Raw genomic sequence first — 22,929 nt, 5'->3', positions numbered from 1 at the left:
GATTACAGGCAGCATCACTATACTCAGTTTTCTACTGTTGGAATGGGACACACACACATAACTTTCTGTCATTTTGGCCACTCTTTTAATGTTTAGCCACATCATTGTTACAAGATGTTGGTCCATATCCCAAACCATCTATATGTATTGGTTAGACATGAAGTGATTTATTTAGGGTTTCTCAGCAGTGATGCCGTGGGGCATAAAGTTTGGGTGTGTGAGGAGGAGGTACTATGTCTGTATGATGATTAGCAGCATCTGTCTTCCATCCTCTAGGTGCCAGAGATGCCAGAAATATCTCCTCAAGCTGTAACAGTCAGGTATATCCCTTGATGTTGTAGATGCCCCAGAGAATTATGCCTGTTTGACAGTCACTGAATTTGATGGCTAAAAGCAGTTCTCATTCCCTAGAAATGTGCACACTACTGCACCTGTGATAAACATTACAATTTAATAAGATGCTCCTGTGTATATAAAGCAGAGATTAATATACACACTCTGATTCCTCACATGATGGTTTTGGACAAGAGTAGAGGAAGGAAAGGTTAAAGGACATAGCACAAATAAGTGGACATGCTAATTGAAACCAGAGCTCTTGAACAACCCCTTGGAATGTGAACATTAGTTATATGGAGTTAAACTTCCCTTTGGGCCACCAGCTCACAAATAATGACACTTATTACAAATTATGAAAGCACAGCCTATAGCTTAGGCTTGTTCCTAACTAGCTCTTGTAACGTAAATGAACCCGTGTCTATTAACTTATGTGTTGTGGGAGCTGCAGGGCTGCATTCCGCCACCCAGCTCCTGCCACCAGCTAGCTTTACCCGAAATAACAACACACAAACTGTATTCTTTTAAACACTGCTTTGCCCATTATATCTAGCCTCTTCTCAGCTAACTCTCGCACCTGGACTAGCCCATTTCTTATAATGTGTGTAGCACCCCAAGGTGCGCTTACCGGGAAGATTCTAGCCTACGTCCATCCTGGGTCAGAGTATCATCGATGGCGTCTGCCCAAGAGACGGGAGAATGGCCTCTGAGCTCACTTCCTCTTCCTCCCAGCATTCTGTTCTGTTTATTCCACCCACCTGTGTTCTAAGCTATGAGGCCAAGCAGTTTGTTTATTACTTAACCAATGAAATCAACAGATTGATATATGACACTCCCACATCACTTATGTCTTGCCATCTTGCACCTCTCCACCTAGATTCCACCTCTTCTTCCCTTCTCTACCCAGGAAACCCCCCATGGGTCCTTTTCAGCTGTTGGCCATTCACCTTTTATTACAACAATCAGCAATACACCTTCACACAGTGCACAAAATAGCTCACAACGGTCTTGCCCAGTAGGAAGCTCTCTAGAGTGCTTTCAGAAACACCTCTTATATTGTAATGGGGTAGACAAGTTATTGTATTGAGGGCGTAACAAAATTGATGCGTAGAAAGAAGTTTGATTTATAATTGATTCCAATGAAGCTTGAAGAGGCTAAGAGTGTAATTGACAGAAAGCTACCTGGAGATATTTTGAGAACTACCCTCCTCTGAGAGTCATAGAAAGTGATAGCAAAGGATTTGAGACATAGTCAGGAGAGGGAGAGGCACTCGGTAGTACCTCCTGGACAACCCAGCTTTCCTAGATGAGGAGCAGCACTCAGGTCCTGGGAGACCAGAGGCAGATAGATCTTTTGCTGATGAGGGTGGGGCAACAAGACTAGTTGTATTCCTCAGTCTGGGTCAGGAAGCGGAGCGGCATATTTATGGATTAAAACAGTGTGACTTCCACTTTGCTGGAGTGTACCTGGTTTACCTGAAAATGACGTCTGTGCGCCAGGCACACCCTGGAGTCAGAGTCTGACTAAAGCCCAGCATGTGACTAGTGATTTGCTCATTTATTGTTTGCTGGGAAAGTGAAAGAAACTGCACCTGTGTCAGAGCATATCCATCGATAGCATGTATGCACACCTGTGAAAAGAGCCGTGCTTACTTACCAGAGGACAGCTTGCTGGAAAGTGTCATGTTCTTAACCCAAGCTGGAACACTTTGGTGTAGTTGTTCCTGTCTGCATTCAAGTGATACCATTTGAATAGACAGAACCCAGCTTTTAAGTGGTTGGCTGTAAAATGGGGTCACAAGCTACTGTTTTCATAGACTGTGGAGGTGGAAGAAGGACCAAGATTGGGTTACCCTATACATTCACACCTGGTAGTAAGGCTAAAGGGAACTATCGCATAGAACTTGGAACCCAAGGCTTGTGTGTAGACACCGTGATCGGAGGAGTGAAGAGGATCTGATGTGGACTTGAGGTTAAGAGCACTTGCTTTTCTTGTAGTGGACCTAAGTTTGGTTCCCAGCATCCAGGTTAGGTGGTTCACTATAACTCCAATCTTGATTCCTTGACGGAGGCTGGGGGGATCATCAGATCATCAGCCCTTTTCTCCATAGGCGCCTACATACTCACTGTGAACTTATAGAGAAGTGCACGCACACAGACATACACTTGTTTTTAGACAGTCTCTCTATCTGGCCATGGATGTCCTTGAAACTCACTGTGTAGACCTGGCTGGTCTCATATCATAGAGATATGTCTACTTCTGCCTCCTGAGTGTTGGAATTGAAGATATGTGCTACCACACCTCTCTCTCTCTCTCTCTCTCTCTCTCTCTCTCTCTCTCTCTCTCTCTCTCTCTCTCTCACTCAATCCCCTGGTCCCTGGGGAAAGGTGACATATTAGGGCATGACTTTAAAACTGGGGAGGAAGAATTTGTTTTGTTTTTTAACATTTATTTATTATATTACTTTTTTGAGGCAAGATTTCATTCTGTAGCCCAGGCTAGTGTTGAATTCATGGCTGTACTCCAACCTCAACTGTGCTTATATTTAAAAGCCACCATATCTGGTGTTCCTATCTCTTTTTTTGAGATGGGTTTGCTAAATTGTTCAGGCTGGTCCTGAATCTAGTGCTCCTGCTTTAGGCTGTTGTGTAGCTGAGACACAGCCATGCAGGACTTCACACACACTGGCCTGTAGTCTCTGATATCATTTGTGCATTTTCCACTAGGAGTAAAGGGGATGAGAGTAAAAATAATTGGGGTCTTGAAAACACTTTTGAGGGATGATAAGAATCAAGGATAAATTGTCTTGGAAAGCTTAAAGTTTTAGAGGTTGTTGAAATACAGAGACTGACAGGTTTTCTGCACAGGAACATGTCTTGAGTGGGTCCCTGAGTATGACTTTGGTGTTTTGTTTTTTCCTAGGAGTATTTGATAGACAGTGGAGAGAGTTGGGGGGGGGGTGAATATGGAAAATGCATTCCTAACTTGTCTATTACTAACATAGACAAGAAATGGAGACATAATGTAGACCTATTGGGAATGTGTAGCTTATTAGTGCTGAGGAATTTGTTTTCTAAGGCTATACAGGGTATTTTTAATTTGTATATATGATATTGGATGCATATTAATGCCTATAAGTAAAAAATCTTATTTATTTTCCTAGAGATACTGTAGAACATTTTGTTTTTGAGTCAGGGTATCTTGTAGCCCAAGGAGATTTGGGTGACAGGTTTGCCACAGTGCCCGACCCTGGCATCTTAAGAGCTTCCTTGCCTTCATAGTTTACTTACCCTAGTGGATTTGTGCATCTGCCGACTGTGTGGGGATGCTTCAGGTAGCTAGCAGAGCTGCTCGGTTCCACACACCGGTGGTCACATTCAGTTTCCTGTGCTTTGCAGGCTGTCCTCTCTTTGTCATCAGAGCCCCTAGCTGTGTGCTTCCAGGAGGAGGTAGAATGGTGAGCCGTGCTGGAGAAAGGCTTCCCCAGGTGCCGGCTGCGCGGTAGTTGCTTTACCCACTTCTGGTTTGAGCTCCTTTCTGAGTAGCACAAGTTGCCAGGAACACTTGTGAGCATGTGAGGAGTGGCTGGAAGTGATTGTGGTGGCATATGCTTGTGACCCAGCATTCCAGAGACTGAGAGGGGGACTGCGCAGTCCAGGCCAGCCCCATCAACTTGGGAAGATCTCTGCTTAAAGGTGGGAATGTCAGCTCCCTGGTAACACCTGCCTAACTGAGACCTTGGGTTTAACCCTTCGTACCCCAGGAGAAAGGGGAAGGAGGAGGGAAATAAATCATGGTTACTTACTGGTCTCAACATCAAGGTCAACTTTACATTTTCTGTTGGTTGCATGACATGGGAAACACACAGAAGCATTGAAGTGTAATAAGCTTAAGACACAGAAGTTTTTTTCTTTTTTTAATTGAAAAGAGTTTTTCATACGCTATATTCTGATTGCTGTTTCCCCTCTACCAACTCCTTTTAGATCCTCCCAAATCCATACCCTTTTTGCTTTCTCTCATGAAACAAATGCATGTCACCTTTTGCACAGCTAGTCCCTGACATATGCTAGATGCTTTAATAGCTGTGGTGAGTGAGTGGGTGAATGAGTGAATGTGTAAACCAAGTTCTTCTATGCTTTGAGCAGAGTTACATTTAATACAGTCTTGACCTTTTCTTCATTTTCCTCCAAATTCTTCTGGAGTATGTTAAATTTGTTTGCTGATCATAGCGAGGGAATCTACCTTGTGTTTATCTTTGTTTTACTTCATTTTTGTTTGTTGAGATAGGCGTGCATTATGTATATGTAGCTCCAGGTGGACCTTGAACTCAGAGTTCCTTCTGCATCAGCCTCCAGGGCACTGGGACTAAAGGCATGCATCACTATGCCTGCAACTTCATCTAGTCTAGCTTTTAAAACTTGTATTAGAAATGAAAGTATAAAATTTATAAATTCTTCTTGTAGTAAATTTGTCATACTTTGTGAAATATGTGAAAAAAGCATATTTGAAACTTACTTAGGAGAGAGGCTGGGCATGTTGACTTCTTGCCTTTACCCCTAACATTGGGTTTCCTGGAGCTGGAATCATAGGTTGTGGTTGTGAGTCAGTCACTCAGCATGTGTGTAGGGAACCAAACTTGGGTCCTCACAGAATGTGTTCTTAACTACTGACCTTCTTTCTCTTCCTCATTCTTTTTTTTTTTTTAATTTGATTTGGTGTTTTGAGACTAGGTCTCATTCTATCTCAGGCTACAATAAAATTGGGACAATCCTCCTGCCCCAGCCTCCAATGGTGAAATTGTAGCCATAGGCACCATGCTTGACTTTATATTTACTAGTACTCTTAACTCTGATTTCTTTCCTTCTCCTTTTTATATCTCGATTCCTGTTTCGTGAATTTAGTATCATTTTGTATTTCTTAGAAAGTGTGAATTTTTTTTCTGTCCTGAGGATTTGTGATGGTTCCCTTGATTGTCAACTAGCCTCAGTATAGAATCATGTGGGAAGAAAGTCTCAGTGAGGGACTGTGTGCATCAGGTTGGCCTGTGGGGGATTGTCTTGATTTCATTTGTTGATGTAAGAAGAATCTAGCCTAAAGACATGTGTTACCGTTTCCTGGGTTTGGGTCCTGAATGATAGAAAGAGAGAATGTCCGCTGAGCCCCGGTAAGTATGCATGCATCCATTTCTGATAGACGTGATGTGACCAGCTACAAAGCCCCTGCCACCTTGACTATTCTGCTGTGATAAACTGTCACCTATAATTGTGAGCTAAAATAAAATAAGCCTTTTCTCCCAAGGGTTGCTTTCTGTAAGGTTATTTATTTCATCATAGCTACAAAGATAAAGATAAAGCAGGATTGAACTAGGGCCTCATGCTGCCAAGGGCTCTGCCCCAGAACACTGTTTGCAGCCCTGAAGCTGTCATAAGAATTCTGTTTTATTGTCTTGGTCTCATAGCCAAGCCCTTGTTCATACACAGGTATCTTTATGTGTTTGATGCAATTTTTTTCTTCTTTTTTTTTTGGGGGGGGGGGGGTTCGAGACTTGAGTTTGATTGCTAAAAACAAAAAGTATACATTGTGTGCTTGGTTTTTAATGTATGTATATGGAATATGGGGCAGCTATTGCAAAAAGTGGGAGAAGACAGGATCCAAGAATAAATGAACTTAAGTCTGGGACTGTAGGTCAGTGGTAGAGCACTTGTCTAATGTATACACATCTCAGACTTTTGTTCTCAGCACAGGAAGAACACAAAACGAAAAGCCTTTATCCTGGTGTATTTAATTACACGTGTGGGGGTGGGAAGGTGGCTCAGTGTGGATAAAGCACTAGTTACATAAGTTTGGGAACCATGTAAAAGGACGGCAGGCATGGAGGCAGAGACAGGATTTCATACGATAGCCCAGCTGTCCCCCACTGCTACCTCCTAAATGGCTTACAACTGTGAGTTCCCATGCTTTTTTTTTTTTTATTGTTTTCTAATATGTGCACTCATGTCTTATAAATTTCCTTTTCAAGCCAGGTATGGCTGCCCATGACCGTAATTAGAGTGTAGGGAAGGCAAAGGTGAAAGAACCACGGAGTTCAAGGCTCACTTGTTGATCTAGTCATGGTTCTGTTGAGACTTTTGGGATAGCCAATAAAATCAATAAATAAACATGTCTTTCAGCACCGCTTCACTTGTGCCTTGATAGCTCATATTATTTTCATTTAGTTCAGTGTGTTCCCAAGAAAACCCCCCTATGGGCGCCATGGCGCAGCTCAGCAGCAGAGCACTTACCCAGCATGCCTAAGGCCCTGGGTTCATCGCAGCACTTGTCTGAGGATCCCTACCTTTCCAAAGAAAGGAACAGAAAAAGGAAATCCCCTGCTCGGAGTTACTTAGAAGGGTTCTTTAGTTTCTAATTCCCAACCATTTGGGAATTTTTCTGATCTGTAACTGATTTGTTTGATCATTTTGCGGTCAGATTGTGCTACATAATCTCAGTTCTTTTTACATTTGTTGAGATTTGTTTCATAGTCAGCATAAGGTTTATCTTGATAGTTCTGTGGGTTCCTGAGAAGAGCATGTTTTGGCTGTTAAGTGTACTGTGTAGACCTGCATTGCTGTTTGGTGGTGGCTGTGATCACCTTGTAGGTGCTGGGTCCTCTGGAAGAGCAGCTAGTGCTTTTAAACTTGTGACTTCTGAGCCAGCTCTCCATCACCACCAGCACCAGCCCCCCCATCCCCCTTTTTGGTCTTTTTTATTTATTTATTTTTTTAAACCCTTTCCTCTTTCATCTAGTGTTGAGAACCAAAGTCAGGGTCCTGTGCTTGCCTTAGCAAACATGCTGTTGCCGAGCTAAAGCTTCCGCTCTTAAGATGACATAGGAGAAGTGTAACAAGTTGGAGCTTAGTGAAGAAAAAAACAAACAGAGCTTTCTTAAAATTTAAGATTTTTTTTTTGTTGCTACCACAAAACATCCTGCTAATTCATAGATAACCGAAAGAAGGGTCTGTTGCCATAGCTCAGTTAATAGAGTTCCTGCCTAGCGTGCCTAAATCCATAGGTTCGATTTCCAGCGCTGCATAGACCAAGTATGGTAGAGACTGACGTAGGCTACATAAGATGCTGCCTCAAAGTGGGGAAATGTGGGAAGACAACAACTGATGTATATAAAACAGATGGAAGGCACATTCTTACAGAAGACGAGAGAAGATAAAGAAGTCTCAAAACACAGTGATAAGAAGCAGTCCAGTTAGAGACAAAGGAATAAGATGTTTCCCTGGAGAGGACAAATGGTATGTGGTCAGGGTCACTAGCCAGGAGGACAGTGGGGACCGAGATAAGGTCTGCCACACTCCTACTGAAATGCCAAGAATAGGAACTGGTGCTCTTAAAAATTGGCAGAATTTTGGGGAAACTGGATTTCATACATTTGGGTGGTACTGCAAAATGTGTAGCCAACTGAAACATAGTTGGGTAGCTTGTTAGAAAACTAAATATGTGTTTACCCTGTGAACCAGCAGCCGTGCCTCTCAGCATTGATCCTAGAGACATGAAAACTCGCATAAAAACCTGAACATGGATCTTCATAGCAGCTTTGTTTTCCTTTAGGGTGTGTTGTTTTGTTTGAGGCAGGCCTCGCTCTATAGCCGAGGCTGGCCTCAAACTCTTGCTTTGCGCTCCCTTCTTTGCAGTCTCTAGCATGAGCCACCACTTCCAACTACAGCATCTTAAGTTTTAAGGGCATCATATGACAAAAGTCAACCTCACTACACTCACATCCTTGCTTATGGCAGCACCATTCACAGTAACTGAGTCGTGGAGCCAGCCTAGATGCCCACCCACAGGTAAATGGGCAGAGGAGGATGGGGTGGATGAGAGAAAACCCCATGTATTCTCATGTAGAACCTGGATTTAAGTGTGTGTGTGAGTGAGTGAGGGGTTGGGGACCGGTAGGAGGTGGAGAGGTACAGTAAGAAAGGTGATGGGTGGGTACTAGTCAAGTGCAATGAGGCCTGTGCACTTTCTGTGTGCTAAAATGTTTAAAGTCAAATGCTGTATAATTCCATTTTTATTGGTTTAATAATGTCACAGAACTATGAATTTAAAAACAAACTGAGTACCAAGAGATTGAGGGTAAAGTGGTAGATGTGGCCATAAAAAGACAAGAGCAGTCTTTGTGGTAGTAGAATAATTCTAAACATTGGCACAAGATGATGGTTTTATAAAACCATGAGATGAACTAGTCTAGATCTGTGGGTGCATGTGCAATGCAAATGTTCTGATTCTTAGGGTACCACCATGCAGATGTAGTGGTTAGGGGAAAATAGATGGAGTGCAGTTTGTATTATATCTTTAAAAAGTTAGTTCTTGTGAAACTATTAGCTTAAGGTAAAGCACTTTATAAAAACATTTTCTCATTCTAAAGAACTTATTTTTTAATCTATGTATATGTGGTAGAGAGGTGGGTATCTGCAAATGTGTGTACAAGTATCCACAGAGGCCACAAGGTGTTGCATCCTCTACAGTTGGAATTACAGGCTGTTTTGAGCTGCCTGACCTGAATGTTGTGAACCAAACTTGGGTCTTCTAGAAGGACAAGAAATGCTCTTAACTGCTGAACCATCTCTCCATCCCCTATAAAAATATTTTTTAAAGCCATATGTAAAGATAACCTAAGTTCAAACAAGTATTAGTAATTGGAGAGAGAAGTGTTTGTGTTAGGGTGTCATGTAGCCACGGCTGGCCCTTTCCCTGTGCACCTGAGGATGATTTTGAACTTCTGGTTCTCTTTCCCCAACCTCCTAAGTATTGGAATTATAGACCTGCACTACCTTGCCTAATTTATAGGGTAACAAGTTTGAACTCAGGCACTGGTGTGTGCTAGGCAAGCATTCTACTAGTTTAGCCACATCCCCAGATCCCACTTGGAGCTCTAAGACTGCTGGCATCAGTATTTAACACTGCTTAGATATTCAAGAAGGTAAGACAATCGGTTATTTGGTTTAACCAAATTGTCATGTTAAAAACAGTAGAAAATTACACTTATTCAAAAGACAAGACTCCTGTGCTTCATCCTCAATACGACAAAGCCCAGTGCAGTCAAGACTCATAGGAGCAGTGAAAGCCTGCTATTTCATCTTTGTGGAGATTTTGTGATTCTGAAGTATAAGTAAATGCACAAAGGTTAGGTATAAATATTTGAATGGATTCTAACTGAAGGGGCGTGGTCAACAACAAGTGCATACTAAGTTCAAGCTGGAAGAGATCCTGACTGATGCTGCACAGGCAGAGCTTTTAAATAGCGCTGGTTTTGGCAACACCCTGGGTTGAAAGTATAGGTCAGATCTCCCTTTACAGTGTCTATGCAGAAGTATACTGCCCGTTGAGTAACAGTCTCACCGTGTACCAAGGTACCCTGTAAGGACTTTAACTCCCCTAACCCTCTATGACTGCACTCTTCTTGCCTTTGCTGTTGAAGAAACTGGACTTTGCTTGTGTAACTTGAGCAAGACTGCACCAGTAGTATTTATGGAATCTGAGACTAACATATTCCAGAGCTAAAGTTGGTGGGTATATTAACAAATATGTTTCACCGGGAGGGGTGTGTGTGTGTGTGTTGCATACACTTAATTGCTTGACTCATTTTTTTTTTTGTTCCAGTTAGCATCCCACTTGCTAAAGAAACTAATTCCCTTAACATTTTTAGTGCATTTATTTATTGGATGTGTGGGTGTATATTGCCACAGCGTGTGTGTAGAGGCCAGAGAGTTGATCTTCTCCTTCTGCCATGTGGATTCCTCGGGTCATCAGCAGGCTGGGCAGCAAGCTCTTTCACTGCTGATCATCTCACTAGTTCCCAGTGGCAGCCAGTAGAAGAAGTCCTGTTACTATTCTCTGGTTATACTTGAATCTTACTGTTTCTAAATGTCTTCAAGAAGCCTGGAGGCGGGGTGATCATTTTTGTTGAATCTGCAAACCAAAGGCAGTAGTGGTGCAGGCTTTGCTCTCTTGTAGCTCACTGATCTGATGATCTCATCAAATATGTCCCTTTGTGAGAAATGACTGGGTAGGAGGAGGTTTCTTTAGATGTAAATGAATCCAGCCTTGGGATTATCCACTGTGCAGCTAGGCAAGCCCCTAAGATCACGGTGGAAGACATAGTAAAAGGTTATGGATTCCCACTTTGTAGATAGACAAAGTTTCGGTTCCCCTAGAGATTATTAAATAGTTTAGAATGAAACACACACACATACACACAAAGGTCCAAGCTGTAATTTTTTATTTTTATTGAAGTCAAGGAATTTTACTTCAAATTATAAATATGCTTAATGTTTTTTTCTTTTTTTAAAAAGTCAGCCTTGCTATTGTAGGAATCTGGTAAATTGGTCTAATTTTGTCTTGTCTTTACAGGAATATATCAAAGGAATTTGTGAGCCTGAACTGGAGGAGAGAGAATGCTACCCCACGGCCATGCACTGCATTTTTGTAGGGGCACAGAGTCTGTTTTTAAAGAGCCTAATTCAGGATACTTGTGCTGACCTCTGCGTTTTAGACTTCGGGCTTCTTGGCATCAGAGGAAGCGCTGAGGCTGTGGTCATGGCCAGGAGTCATATTCAGCAGTTTGTAAAGCTCTTCGAGAATAATGAGAACCTGCCCAGCAGTCAGAAGGAGTCAGAAATCAAACGGGAATTCCGACAGTTTGTTGAAGCCCATGCTGACAATTATACAATGGATTTGTTGATTTTGCCCACTTCCTTGAAAAAAGAACTACTGAGTCTCACACAAGGTGAAGAGAATCTGTTTGAAGCGGAAGATGATGATGTCATTAAAACTGGAGATACTCAGCCTCCAGAGTTGATGCAGAATGCTGCCCCAGGACCGAGTATTGCTAGAGAGGAAAGTGTTTTACAAGAAGAGTCCAGAAATAAAGTTAGGACCCCTGTTTCTGAGCTCACAAAACAAATGGATGCAGTCTTTCCTAGCTCTGCAGATGTGCTCTTTGTCCCAGTAAATGGTCTAAATCCAGATGAAGATGCACTTTCCACGGACAAAGTTTGTCACAAGAGGAGGTCTTCTGATACAGAAGAAAGGCACACCAAGAAGCAGTTTTCCTTGGAGAATGTTGTAGAAGGGGAGCTTCTGCAAGATGGCAAGGCCTCAGATGGAAATGAAGTCCTTGACCCGTGTGACACTGCTGCTTCCAACTCTCCAAATCTAAGCCCCGATGGGAAAGACACGACGGAAGAAATGGAGTACAGCATCCTTGTAAACTTCTTCAGAACCATGGGCTACTCCCAAGAGATTGTCGAGAAGGTCATCAAGGAGTACGGGCCTTCTACAGAGCCCTTACTGCTCTTGGAGGAGATTGAAAAAGAGAACAAAAGGCTCCAAGGAGACAGAGTGTTTGCACCTTGCACTGTGTGTCCAGATGCCGCTCAGAGAAGTGCAGGTGTCGGGAGCAGCACAAATGAGCTCACAGCAGATTCAACTCCAAAGAACACACAGAGTCACACAGAGCAAAACATGGTGGAAAAATTTTCTCAGTTACCGTTCAAAGACTCTAAACCATGTACCTCAAATTGCAGAGTTAATTCGTTCAGAACAGGGCCAGTAGGACAGAAACATGAAATGTGGGCCTCAAACCAGAACTACAGTTGTAATGTAGACCTTGAGACTGATGGCCTCTCACCGTCTGTTGCCTCTTCCAGTCCTAAAGAAGTCAGCTTCATTTCGAGGGGAGCTACAGGTCACCCCCAGAGAAGCCCAGCTGTCCCTGAAAATGACTTTCAACAGCAAGTGGAACCCTTGCTTCCCAATAATGCGAAGGCTGCCTGTGAGAAACGTTCTGGCTGCTGTAGCTCTCCTCAGCCTAAGCCACACTATTCCCCGCCACCGCTGCCCCAGCTGTTACCTTCAGCTACCGATACACGATGGGCAGGAGCCTTTGAGCATATGGATTCCTCCGTTACGGGGGTTCAGAGATTTCGAGATACTCTGAAAACACCGTACAAGCTGGAATTAAAAAATGAACCAGGGAGAGCTGATTTGAAGCACATTGTTATAGATGGGAGTAATGTTGCAATTACGTAAGTCTACTCTGTTCTTACCTAGTTCTCTCAGCAGCGTCTGAGAGCTGTGTGCGAGTATGGGTGTATACATGCAAGATATTTTTTCTTTTTGTATTTTCAAGACAGTGTTTCTCTGTGAACTTACTCTGTAGACCAGGCTGGTCTGAATGCACAGAGATCTCCTGCCTCTGCCTCCTGAGTGCTGGGGTTAAAGGTGTGTCTCACCACCGCCTGGCTGGTTGGAAGGGTTTTACATTTGGTTTTCTGGAGTTCCAAGCTTTTGCTTGACCCTGTTGCTGTGGGTGGGAGATGCTAAAGACTATATTTTCACGGTACATCTCACTCTGGCACTTAGGGTGCAACTGTAAATAAACTAGACTTTGAAATCTGTGTTAGATTCCCAGTACAAGAATGGAGCTGCTGCCTGCTGCTATCTTTTGTTTGTGAGACAGTCTCTTAGAACCCAGACTTGCTACTAATTTGTAGTACTTCTTGCCTCAGCTTCCCCGAAAAAAATGTTTTAAAAAAAAGTAATTAATTTAAAGTGTGTGTGTGTTGGATTTTCCAAGACAGGATTTCTCTGTGTATCCTTGGGTGTTCTAGAACTAGCTGTGTAGACCAGGCTGGCCTTGAACTCACAGAGATCTGCCTGTCTCTGCCTCTTGACCACCTGGCTTATTTTTATTTTTCATTAAGTGTATGTGTGTGTCTGAAAGTCAATTTGTAAACGTGAATGTAGTACCCATGGGGGCCAGAAAACATGTCAGATCCCTGTGAGTAGATGAATTTGAGCCACCTGCTGTGGGTGCTAGACACTGAATCCAAGCCTTTCCTAACTGCTGAGCCTTCACTCCCAGCTCCTACAGATGCTAAATTCTGAGAAGAATATTCTCTGTTGAATGCCTGTATGACCACTTTCTAGGAATTTGAAAAGGTCAAATCATGTCCTGAAGTTTTAGGAATGCGTTTGGCTTTTTCTTTCTGGTCCTAACGTTTGGACAGGGTCCTTATGTGAGGAGGGCACATGCTCCAGCACCGTGTTGTCTCCCTGTAGGCTTCTCATCTCGAAATGCTGGGGAGGCGACATTCTGACTCACGATCCTGCTACCCTAGCCTCCTAGTGCTTATGTTACGGGCATGAGAAATAAATTATGGGCACATACCTTTATTTTATGTGCATGAGAGTTTTTTTCTGCATGTTTATATGCCCACCACATGCATGTCTGCTGTCCAAGGAGGCCAGAAGAGGAAAGTGGATCTCCCGAACTAGAGTTACAGCTGTGAGCCAAGGTGAGGGTGCTGGGAACTGAACCCAAGTCCTCTACAATGTAGCAAACTCTCTTAACTGCTGAGCCATCTTTCCAGCCACCTCTATCTCTTGTCTTTCTTCTTTCTTTTAAATGTATATGCTGTGCATTTGTGTGAACGCATTCCACATGTTTGCAGGTGTCCCTTGGAAGAGGCCAGACAAATGCATTGAATCCTCTGGAGCCAGAGTTGCAGGCAGTTGTGAGCCTTCTCTGTTGATGTGGGAACTGGAGTCAGCTTTACTTAATGATTTATTCATTTTGCTAGTTTTTCTTTTTATTAAAAGTTACAAAGAAATATAACAAGAAGGTATGGCAACTCTCCATGTGTTTTCTCACTCAGCCCCAACAATTACTAGTTCATGGCCAACTTGTTCCATCTGCAACTTTAAACCCACTTTTATGGGATTTTATTTTTCTTTGTTTTATTCTGTTTACTGTCCCTGTGGTGCTGGGGCGGAGCCCAGGCTCTTCTGACTGTAGGCAAATGCCCTGCTGCAGAGTTCCCTCACTAGCCTCTGTGTACTTCAAAGGAGATCTCAGGTGTCCTCCAGAAATACTTCAGGATGTATCAAAGATACATGCCATGTTTTCTGAAAGTATTTCCTACTCAGAGGAAGAAGGGACTTTATATCTTGGCAGTTGCCTTCCTCATGGTGGCGAGAACTCTTGCTCAGTTCCTCTCCCCGCCTTGCTTTTGGTGTGGCTGTATGTTCATCTGTCCTTTTCTTGATGAATTCTGGGACCTGCTTGTCCTTGGCTACACTGAGCAGCTCCAGAGTTCACTGCTGATGGGGAGCAAAGCCACACACCTTCCATATGAACTTGGTGTGTTTGGTGCGGTACCTCCAGCAGCCAGTGTGCCTGGCTTGCCCTTGTTAAAGTCCACAGCCATAGGGTAGCATGGAACCATGCCTGCTGACAGCAGTAAGCTGCAGGACTGGAAGCCAGGCTGTCTGGTCTTCTCTGGAATCTTCAGCTTGCTTGCCATCCTCCAACCCACCTTTGAAGTATGCCCTGACATGACAGCTTTTGTGTGTTATCTTTTGTTTTGAAACAGGGTCTCACCATGTAGCCTTAGTCTGGTACTTGCTGTGAAGATCAGGCTGCCCTTAAACTCAAAAAAGATCCAATCTGCCTCCTTGTTGAAATAGGAGCGGCGGGGCTGCGTCCCCGGCACCCGGCCGCCCGCATGGCTAGTTTATACCCAGAAATAATTACATGGAAACTGTATTTTTTCAAACACTGTCTGGCCCGGCTAGGTCCAGTTTCTTATTGGCTAGCTCTTACATATTGTTCTAACCCATTTTTAATATTTTGTGTAGCCCATGAGCTGGCTTACCAGAGAGGATCTTAACCTGCGTCTGTCTGGAGTGGGAGCATCATGGCGACTCTCTCTCAGCTTTTTTTTTTTAGAATTCTCTTCTGTCTACTCCGCCTACCTAATTTTCTGTCCTATGAGGGCCGAGGCAGTTTCTTTATTAGTAAGAAATCACTCCCACATCACCTCCTAAGTACTAGGATTATAGGCATGGGCCTCTGCACCTGCCATGTTTGTTTTGAGGCAAAGTCTTTCTATGTAGCCCTTGCTGGCCTGCTATGTCAACCCAGGCAGGCCCCCAAGTCAGGAAGATCCTCCCTTGCCTTCCCAGTGCTAGGCTTTAAAGGTATGTGCTACTGTGCCTGGTAGTGTGGATTTTGTGAGCGTGAGCATTGTTTTGGTTTTCTTTTTTTTTTTTAATATTGTATGTTTACATTTTGCTGTCAAAATTTTTTTTAAGCGTGCCACCACTTTAGATATTAGAAGTTTGGCAGTTTGCACTGGGGCTGCCTGTAGCTCTGTTGGTAGAATGCTCGCCTCGCATTCATGAAGCCCTGGGTTTTATCCCATGCACCATATAAACTGGACTTGGTGGCCCCTTCCTGAATCTCAGCCCTGGGAAGGTCAAGGCTGGGGGATCAGAAGTTGAAAAATATCAAAGCAGGGAGTAAGACTATTATTGTACCTGTATCCTAATTTCCAAGCAGTACTGCCTCTTGTCATCTACTTTGAGTTTTGGCAGCTCTGTTGGGGGAAACCCAGCAAATGTCCCACAGCTACATAGATTGATCTAAGTAAAACTGTAAGACCCATTTGGGTACCTGTAGTACAAGACTGGCTCCAAGTCCTCCTTGTTAGTTCTTAAGCTGAGTGAGGACACAGAATTTAAGTCGTGATTTTGAGGAATGCTAATGTGCAAAGATTTCTCAGAGTGATGTTCAAGCAGTAAGAGCACAGATGAGCTAAGGCTGAGCATGTCAACGATGTTTGTGTGTGCATGCTGCATGTTCATGAGTATGTGTGCGCGTATGTTAACAATGTTCATGAGTATGTATGTGTGCGCGTATGGATAGCAGAGGTTAATATTGGCCGTCATCCTCGATTGTTTTCCACCTTGGTTTCTTGTTTCGTTTTTGTTGTTGTCTTTGAGTTAGGTTCTTTCCCTGAAGCTGGAGCTTACCAGTTTGACTAGATTGGCTGGCTAGGGACCTCCAAGATGCCTCCTGTCTGTTTCTCTTCTTGAGCAGTACTAGAATTACAAGTGTGTGCCACCACCTTCACTTTTTACATAGGTGCTGGGGATCTGAACTCAAGTCCTCATGCTTGTTCAATACACACTTTGCTAGCTGATCCATCAACTTTTTAGAGTAGTAACTAGTATTGCCCACTATTAGAATGTATAGTACTGTTTGATCATGCCAGCTTGTGTTACATATCTGATCCCTTCCAATCTGCCCATAGTGTACTTCCCAGACATATGACAACCCAAAACACTACCACATATTTCCCAACATCCTTGGATATAGTGCTGTTGCTTTTGAAAAGCAGTGATTATCATTTAAAACGAGCATGCAAGCTTTTATTAGTATATATGTATATATTTTAATTGTTTTTTATTTATTGATTGTGGGGGTGTGTTTGTGTCTGTGTATATATGCTACCTGGAATGACAGCTGTGAACCACCTGACAGAGTGCTAAGACCTGAACTCAGTTAAGAACAGCAAGTACTCTTAACTGCTGAGACTAATTATGATCCTTATTACTTTAGGCATTAGTTTTATTAATATATATGGGGTAGGGGTACAGGGAGGTCAGAAGAGGGTGTTGGATCCCTGGCACTGGGGTTGCAGGTGGCCGTGAATTGCTTGGCCATGGTGCTGGAAGCTGAACTGCAGCTTCTGGAAGAGCAGCTCGTGCTGGCAGCCGCTGAGCCCGCTCTCCAGCCCCTCACTAGGTTTGAAAACTGATTCTTTCTAGAGGATTTAACATTCCTTTGAATTTACTGATGTTTGGGTTTAAGAACAACACTTTGAAAAGGGATGTTACCCTAAGACGCAGTTGCACTTAATTGGATGTAGGTCCACCTGGAATGTTAGTGTCTTAGGGTTTCTGTTGCTCTGATCACGCTGACTCTTCTAAAGGAAAACATTTCATTGGGGCTGGCGTAGAGTTCAGAGGTTCAGTCCATTATCATGGTGACATGCAGGCAGACATGCTAGAGGAGCTGAGAATTGTACATCTTGATCTACAGGAAGCAGGCAGAGAAACTAGCTGGAGCTTCTGATACCTCAAATCCCATCCCCTGGTCACACACCTCCTCCAACAAGGCCACACCTACTCCCAGGCCACCCCTCCTAAATGGTGCTCCTCCCTATAGACCCTTNGGGCTGCGTCCCCGGCACCCGGCCGCCCGCATGGCTAGTTTATACCCAGAAATAATTACATGGAAACTGTATTTTTTCAAACACTGTCTGGCCCGGCTAGGTCCAGTTTCTTATTGGCTAGCTCTTACATATTGTTCTAACCCATTTTTAATATTTTGTGTAGCCCATGAGCTGGCTTACCAGAGAGGATCTTAACCTGCGTCTGTCTGGAGTGGGAGCATCATGGCGACTCTCTCTCAGCTTTTTTTTTTTAGAATTCTCTTCTGTCTACTCCGCCTACCTAATTTTCTGTCCTATGAGGGCCGAGGCAGTTTCTTTATTAGTAAGAAATCACTCCCACATCACCTCCTAAGTACTAGGATTATAGGCATGGGCCTCTGCACCTGCCATGTTTGTTTTGAGGCAAAGTCTTTCTATGTAGCCCTTGCTGGCCTGCTATGTCAACCCAGGCAGGCCCCCAAGTCAGGAAGATCCTCCCTTGCCTTCCCAGTGCTAGGCTTTAAAGGTATGTGCTACTGTGCCTGGTAGTGTGGATTTTGTGAGCGTGAGCATTGTTTTGGTTTTCTTTTTTTTTTTTAATATTGTATGTTTACATTTTGCTGTCAAAATTTTTTTTAAGCGTGCCACCACTTTAGATATTAGAAGTTTGGCAGTTTGCACTGGGGCTGCCTGTAGCTCTGTTGGTAGAATGCTCGCCTCGCATTCATGAAGCCCTGGGTTTTATCCCATGCACCATATAAACTGGACTTGGTGGCCCCTTCCTGAATCTCAGCCCTGGGAAGGTCAAGGCTGGGGGATCAGAAGTTGAAAAATATCAAAGCAGGGAGTAAGACTATTATTGTACCTGTATCCTAATTTCCAAGCAGTACTGCCTCTTGTCATCTACTTTGAGTTTTGGCAGCTCTGTTGGGGGAAACCCAGCAAATGTCCCACAGCTACATAGATTGATCTAAGTAAAACTGTAAGACCCATTTGGGTACCTGTAGTACAAGACTGGCTCCAAGTCCTCCTTGTTAGTTCTTAAGCTGAGTGAGGACACAGAATTTAAGTCGTGATTTTGAGGAATGCTAATGTGCAAAGATTTCTCAGAGTGATGTTCAAGCAGTAAGAGCACAGATGAGCTAAGGCTGAGCATGTCAACGATGTTTGTGTGTGCATGCTGCATGTTCATGAGTATGTGTGCGCGTATGTTAACAATGTTCATGAGTATGTATGTGTGCGCGTATGGATAGCAGAGGTTAATATTGGCCGTCATCCTCGATTGTTTTCCACCTTGGTTTCTTGTTTCGTTTTTGTTGTTGTCTTTGAGTTAGGTTCTTTCCCTGAAGCTGGAGCTTACCAGTTTGACTAGATTGGCTGGCTAGGGACCTCCAAGATGCCTCCTGTCTGTTTCTCTTCTTGAGCAGTACTAGAATTACAAGTGTGTGCCACCACCTTCACTTTTTACATAGGTGCTGGGGATCTGAACTCAAGTCCTCATGCTTGTTCAATACACACTTTGCTAGCTGATCCATCAACTTTTTAGAGTAGTAACTAGTATTGCCCACTATTAGAATGTATAGTACTGTTTGATCATGCCAGCTTGTGTTACATATCTGATCCCTTCCAATCTGCCCATAGTGTACTTCCCAGACATATGACAACCCAAAACACTACCACATATTTCCCAACATCCTTGGATATAGTGCTGTTGCTTTTGAAAAGCAGTGATTATCATTTAAAACGAGCATGCAAGCTTTTATTAGTATATATGTATATATTTTAATTGTTTTTTATTTATTGATTGTGGGGGTGTGTTTGTGTCTGTGTATATATGCTACCTGGAATGACAGCTGTGAACCACCTGACAGAGTGCTAAGACCTGAACTCAGTTAAGAACAGCAAGTACTCTTAACTGCTGAGACTAATTATGATCCTTATTACTTTAGGCATTAGTTTTATTAATATATATGGGGTAGGGGTACAGGGAGGTCAGAAGAGGGTGTTGGATCCCTGGCACTGGGGTTGCAGGTGGCCGTGAATTGCTTGGCCATGGTGCTGGAAGCTGAACTGCAGCTTCTGGAAGAGCAGCTCGTGCTGGCAGCCGCTGAGCCCGCTCTCCAGCCCCTCACTAGGTTTGAAAACTGATTCTTTCTAGAGGATTTAACATTCCTTTGAATTTACTGATGTTTGGGTTTAAGAACAACACTTTGAAAAGGGATGTTACCCTAAGACGCAGTTGCACTTAATTGGATGTAGGTCCACCTGGAATGTTAGTGTCTTAGGGTTTCTGTTGCTCTGATCACGCTGACTCTTCTAAAGGAAAACATTTCATTGGGGCTGGCGTAGAGTTCAGAGGTTCAGTCCATTATCATGGTGACATGCAGGCAGACATGCTAGAGGAGCTGAGAATTGTACATCTTGATCTACAGGAAGCAGGCAGAGAAACTAGCTGGAGCTTCTGATACCTCAAATCCCATCCCCTGGTCACACACCTCCTCCAACAAGGCCACACCTACTCCCAGGCCACCCCTCCTAAATGGTGCTCCTCCCTATAGACCCTTGGGGTCATTTATATTCAAACCACCACAGTTAGCAATCAGAGTTAACCCTTTTTCTGAGAGAAGAAATTGCCAGTATGGGTAGGCCTTGACTCTGAGTTGGGACATCTTCAGATCAGCTGCCTGTGTGCTGCATGACGCTGGGGACTGAGTGCTCGGAGGACTCCCCTCAAAGAGAGTCCCAAAGGTGAAGATGGTTGACTCTTGCACAGCCCATCAGTGAGTTCAGGTAGACTGTTTCTCTAAACCCCTCAGCCACAGGCTCTGTACATGGCGGGCTTCCAGGAAGACGACTAGGACTTTCTTACCGGCTTCTTGTCACCACTTGTGACTTCATGGCCTGCTTGCCGTTCGTGTCACCAGTGTAGACTGCATTTTAACCGAGACTAAGGATTTCTTAAGTTTTTTGGCAGTAAGAATTAAACTTTGGTTCTTAGACACCCTAGGCAAATGCTCTGCTTGAGCTTCATTCTCAGCCTGGCATGTTATTGTTATTATCATTGTTGTTGTTATTATTATTATGGAATGCGATCTTCATACTCGTTTCTTGGAGCAAGAATTGAAATGACATGAGGCTTGTCCAGGATCACACCTAGACCTGGGGCCATGTCTTCCTCCTCAGCACCAGGACTGCCTGCATCTCCCACAGGAGTTGAGGTTGGGCTGCTCAGACCTTTTTGTTACTGGACACATTAGAGCTGCTGAGTAACCCTCACCAATCTGGCACAGCTTCCAGCAGTTTAGAAGGAAACCCAAGGCCTGCAAGAATTGGGTCTATTGGTGTGAACTACCCTGAAGCAGCACCCCCCTCCCCTGGATTGCTGTTTATTTGGTCCAGCATGAGGTCTGAAGCTCATATATACCACAAACAGTTCTAAAACACCTGCCTTCTGCTGGGGATGTGTTTTCTGTCGTTTCCGTCGTCACTGTGATGAGTCAGGTGATGAGTCAGTGGAAATGTTTGCAGTGTCTGGCCGACATCACAGTGGCGGCTGAAACTCCAGCATGAGAGCACCTGACTAGTCTCCTTTGATGACTGTCTGTGTCGATGGGGTTTGCCCGTTCACTTGTCAGAACTGCGCATGTGTCCACTGTGCTTGCTTGTCTCTCTGGAGCAGCTTCCATGGCTATTTTATGAGCTGGAAGCTAGAAGGAAATTGTGCTTTTCTGGTTAACTCAGAAAGGGCTTCCCACAGTATTTCCCTGCACTGCCCTGTCTGGCTTGACAGCCACTGCTAGCTAGCTGTTGTCACCCAGCTCTCCTCTGTTTGAAACTTGTGGGTTGACTGCTAGAATGTGAAAAATAGCCAGGTAATTTAACTTGTCTCCAGAGGCCTGCGGCAGGAGTTCAGATCTCCCTGAAGAGCTGACACACCTACCCTCCAGGCTCAGTGTTTTCCTACATGTGAGGCTGGGGTCTATTTGGAGTCCCTAAAACAGACTGTGCACTGTGAATATATGTTCTCTAGGTCAGGGTAGACCGCTAGTTGGCACTTCCCTGTCCATCACCCTGTCTCGATTATAGAGACCAGAAGCAGCAAGGATAAACACACTTCATCAGGTTTAAAAGAAGAGTTCTTACTGCACTGTCTAACATTATAACAGCAGTTTGGTTCTTCTTTTCCCCCACTTCCTGGGACTGAGACTTCAACTCAGATCACACACATATGCTATATTGGTCACACCCCAGCCCTCATTTCCTTTTTGTGTAGTTTTATTTTCTAGATAAATCTACATATTCTCTAGGTCGAACCTAACCTGGAAGCACTGTTTAACTGTGGAGTCTTCAGAGTGAAAATGCTGTGATCTTCTGTAGAGAGCACTGAAAACTGGTGCAGCCTTGGTGCTTCTGACAGCAAACTACTTGTTCTACTGTTGCTTTAAACTTAGATACCCAGGGTAGCAGAATTCCTGCCATCTGCTTTGGCTTCCTTTTCTTCATTGACCGCAAGTGGAGCTCTGTCCCCATCCATTCCTGCTGTGTGGTCAGCTGAAGATTTAAGGAGAGGAGGACAAGCAGGTTCGCTGGATCCTGTGTGTGTGTGTGTGTGTGTGTGTGTGTGTGTGTGTGTGTGTGCTCTTGATTTAGGATCTTCATGTTAGAACTGGCAGGGGATCTCTGTGAGTTCAAAGGCCAGCCTGGTTTACAGAGTGAGTTCCAGGACAGGCTCCAAAGCTCCACAGAGAAACCCTATCTTGAGAGGCGGGGGCAAAAACCAACCAACCAAACAAAAACCGGCTGCCTTAACTCCAGGCCTGTCCTTAGTATTAAACAATTAGAGTACTTATTCTTTAAGAACAAGAAGCCAGTTACTCCCTCTTTTTCACCAGTAACAAGTCATACTGGTATGGTTCATCCTTACTATATCAGCCATGGGTTTGTTTGCTTGCATGTGTTTTCTGGGATAAGATCTCATAGTTTCTTTTTTTCTTTTTGGTTTGTCAACACAGGGTTTCTTTGTGTAGCCCTGGCTATCCTGGAACTTGCTCTGTAGACCAGGCGAGACTCGAATTCACAGAGACCTAAGCCTGCCTCTGCCTCTTGAGTGCTGGGATTAAAGCATGTGCCACCACTGCCCAGCTGATAGTTTCTTCTTTATTGGTCTCTGAAAAAGCATTGGCTTTATCCTCTAGCAAAGAGAACTTGTGGGCTACTCTTTGCAACCTCCTGGCAGCTTACCTGTGTGTATCCAAGCCTTTCTTTGCTCAAGGGTCAGGAATGCAGAGTGTTGGCATCATATTAATGGGATAGTGGAAGGGCCTTGGCCAGGTGTGGGCAATGAGTCTAACCCAACACACCCACTCTTGACAGTCCACTCTGATACACTGCACAGTAGAAGGTAGGAGGTGAGAAGACAGGAAGGGCTGGCTTCACAGGAGACTAGACTGAGCCCTCAGAGGGGCTGGTAGGGAAGATACCCAAGGAGACTTAGCAACCAGGATGGGTAGGGACAAGACCACCCAAGAGCAAGAGCTGGCTGGC

General features: G+C 44.0%; 1 protein-coding gene and 1 long non-coding RNA gene across 4 annotated transcripts in view; one reads left to right on the top strand and one right to left on the bottom strand.

Annotated features, from left to right (window-relative positions):
* Positions 1-22,893, bottom strand: part of LOC126487142 (uncharacterized) — a 76,869-nt gene extending 53,976 nt beyond the window's left edge. For 2 of the 3 annotated variants that reach the window (XR_007588293.1, XR_007588296.1), the window contains exon 1: positions 17,587-22,893. This is a non-coding gene — a long non-coding RNA (uncharacterized lncRNA). Of the gene's footprint in view, positions 1-15,042; positions 17,368-17,586 lie in introns of those variants that run through there. The other variant, XR_007588294.1, reaches the window with a different exon arrangement.
* Positions 1-22,929, top strand: part of N4bp1 (NEDD4 binding protein 1) — a 39,975-nt gene that overhangs the window by 12,423 nt on the left and 4,623 nt on the right. The window contains exon 2 of the mRNA XM_050119812.1: positions 10,736-12,411. Coding sequence (XP_049975769.1) covers positions 10,736-12,411 — 1,676 coding nt within the window. The remainder of the gene's footprint in view (positions 1-10,735; positions 12,412-22,929) is intronic.

Source organism: Alexandromys fortis, unplaced genomic scaffold, assembly GCF_014885135.2.
Source record: "Alexandromys fortis isolate MF-2015 unplaced genomic scaffold, M_Fortis_MF-2015_v1.1 scaffold_178, whole genome shotgun sequence".
Classification (NCBI taxonomy): Eukaryota; Metazoa; Chordata; class Mammalia; order Rodentia; family Cricetidae; genus Alexandromys; species Alexandromys fortis.
Note: the sequence above shows the minus strand (reverse complement) of the source record. Positions and strands in the feature narration are given on the sequence as shown.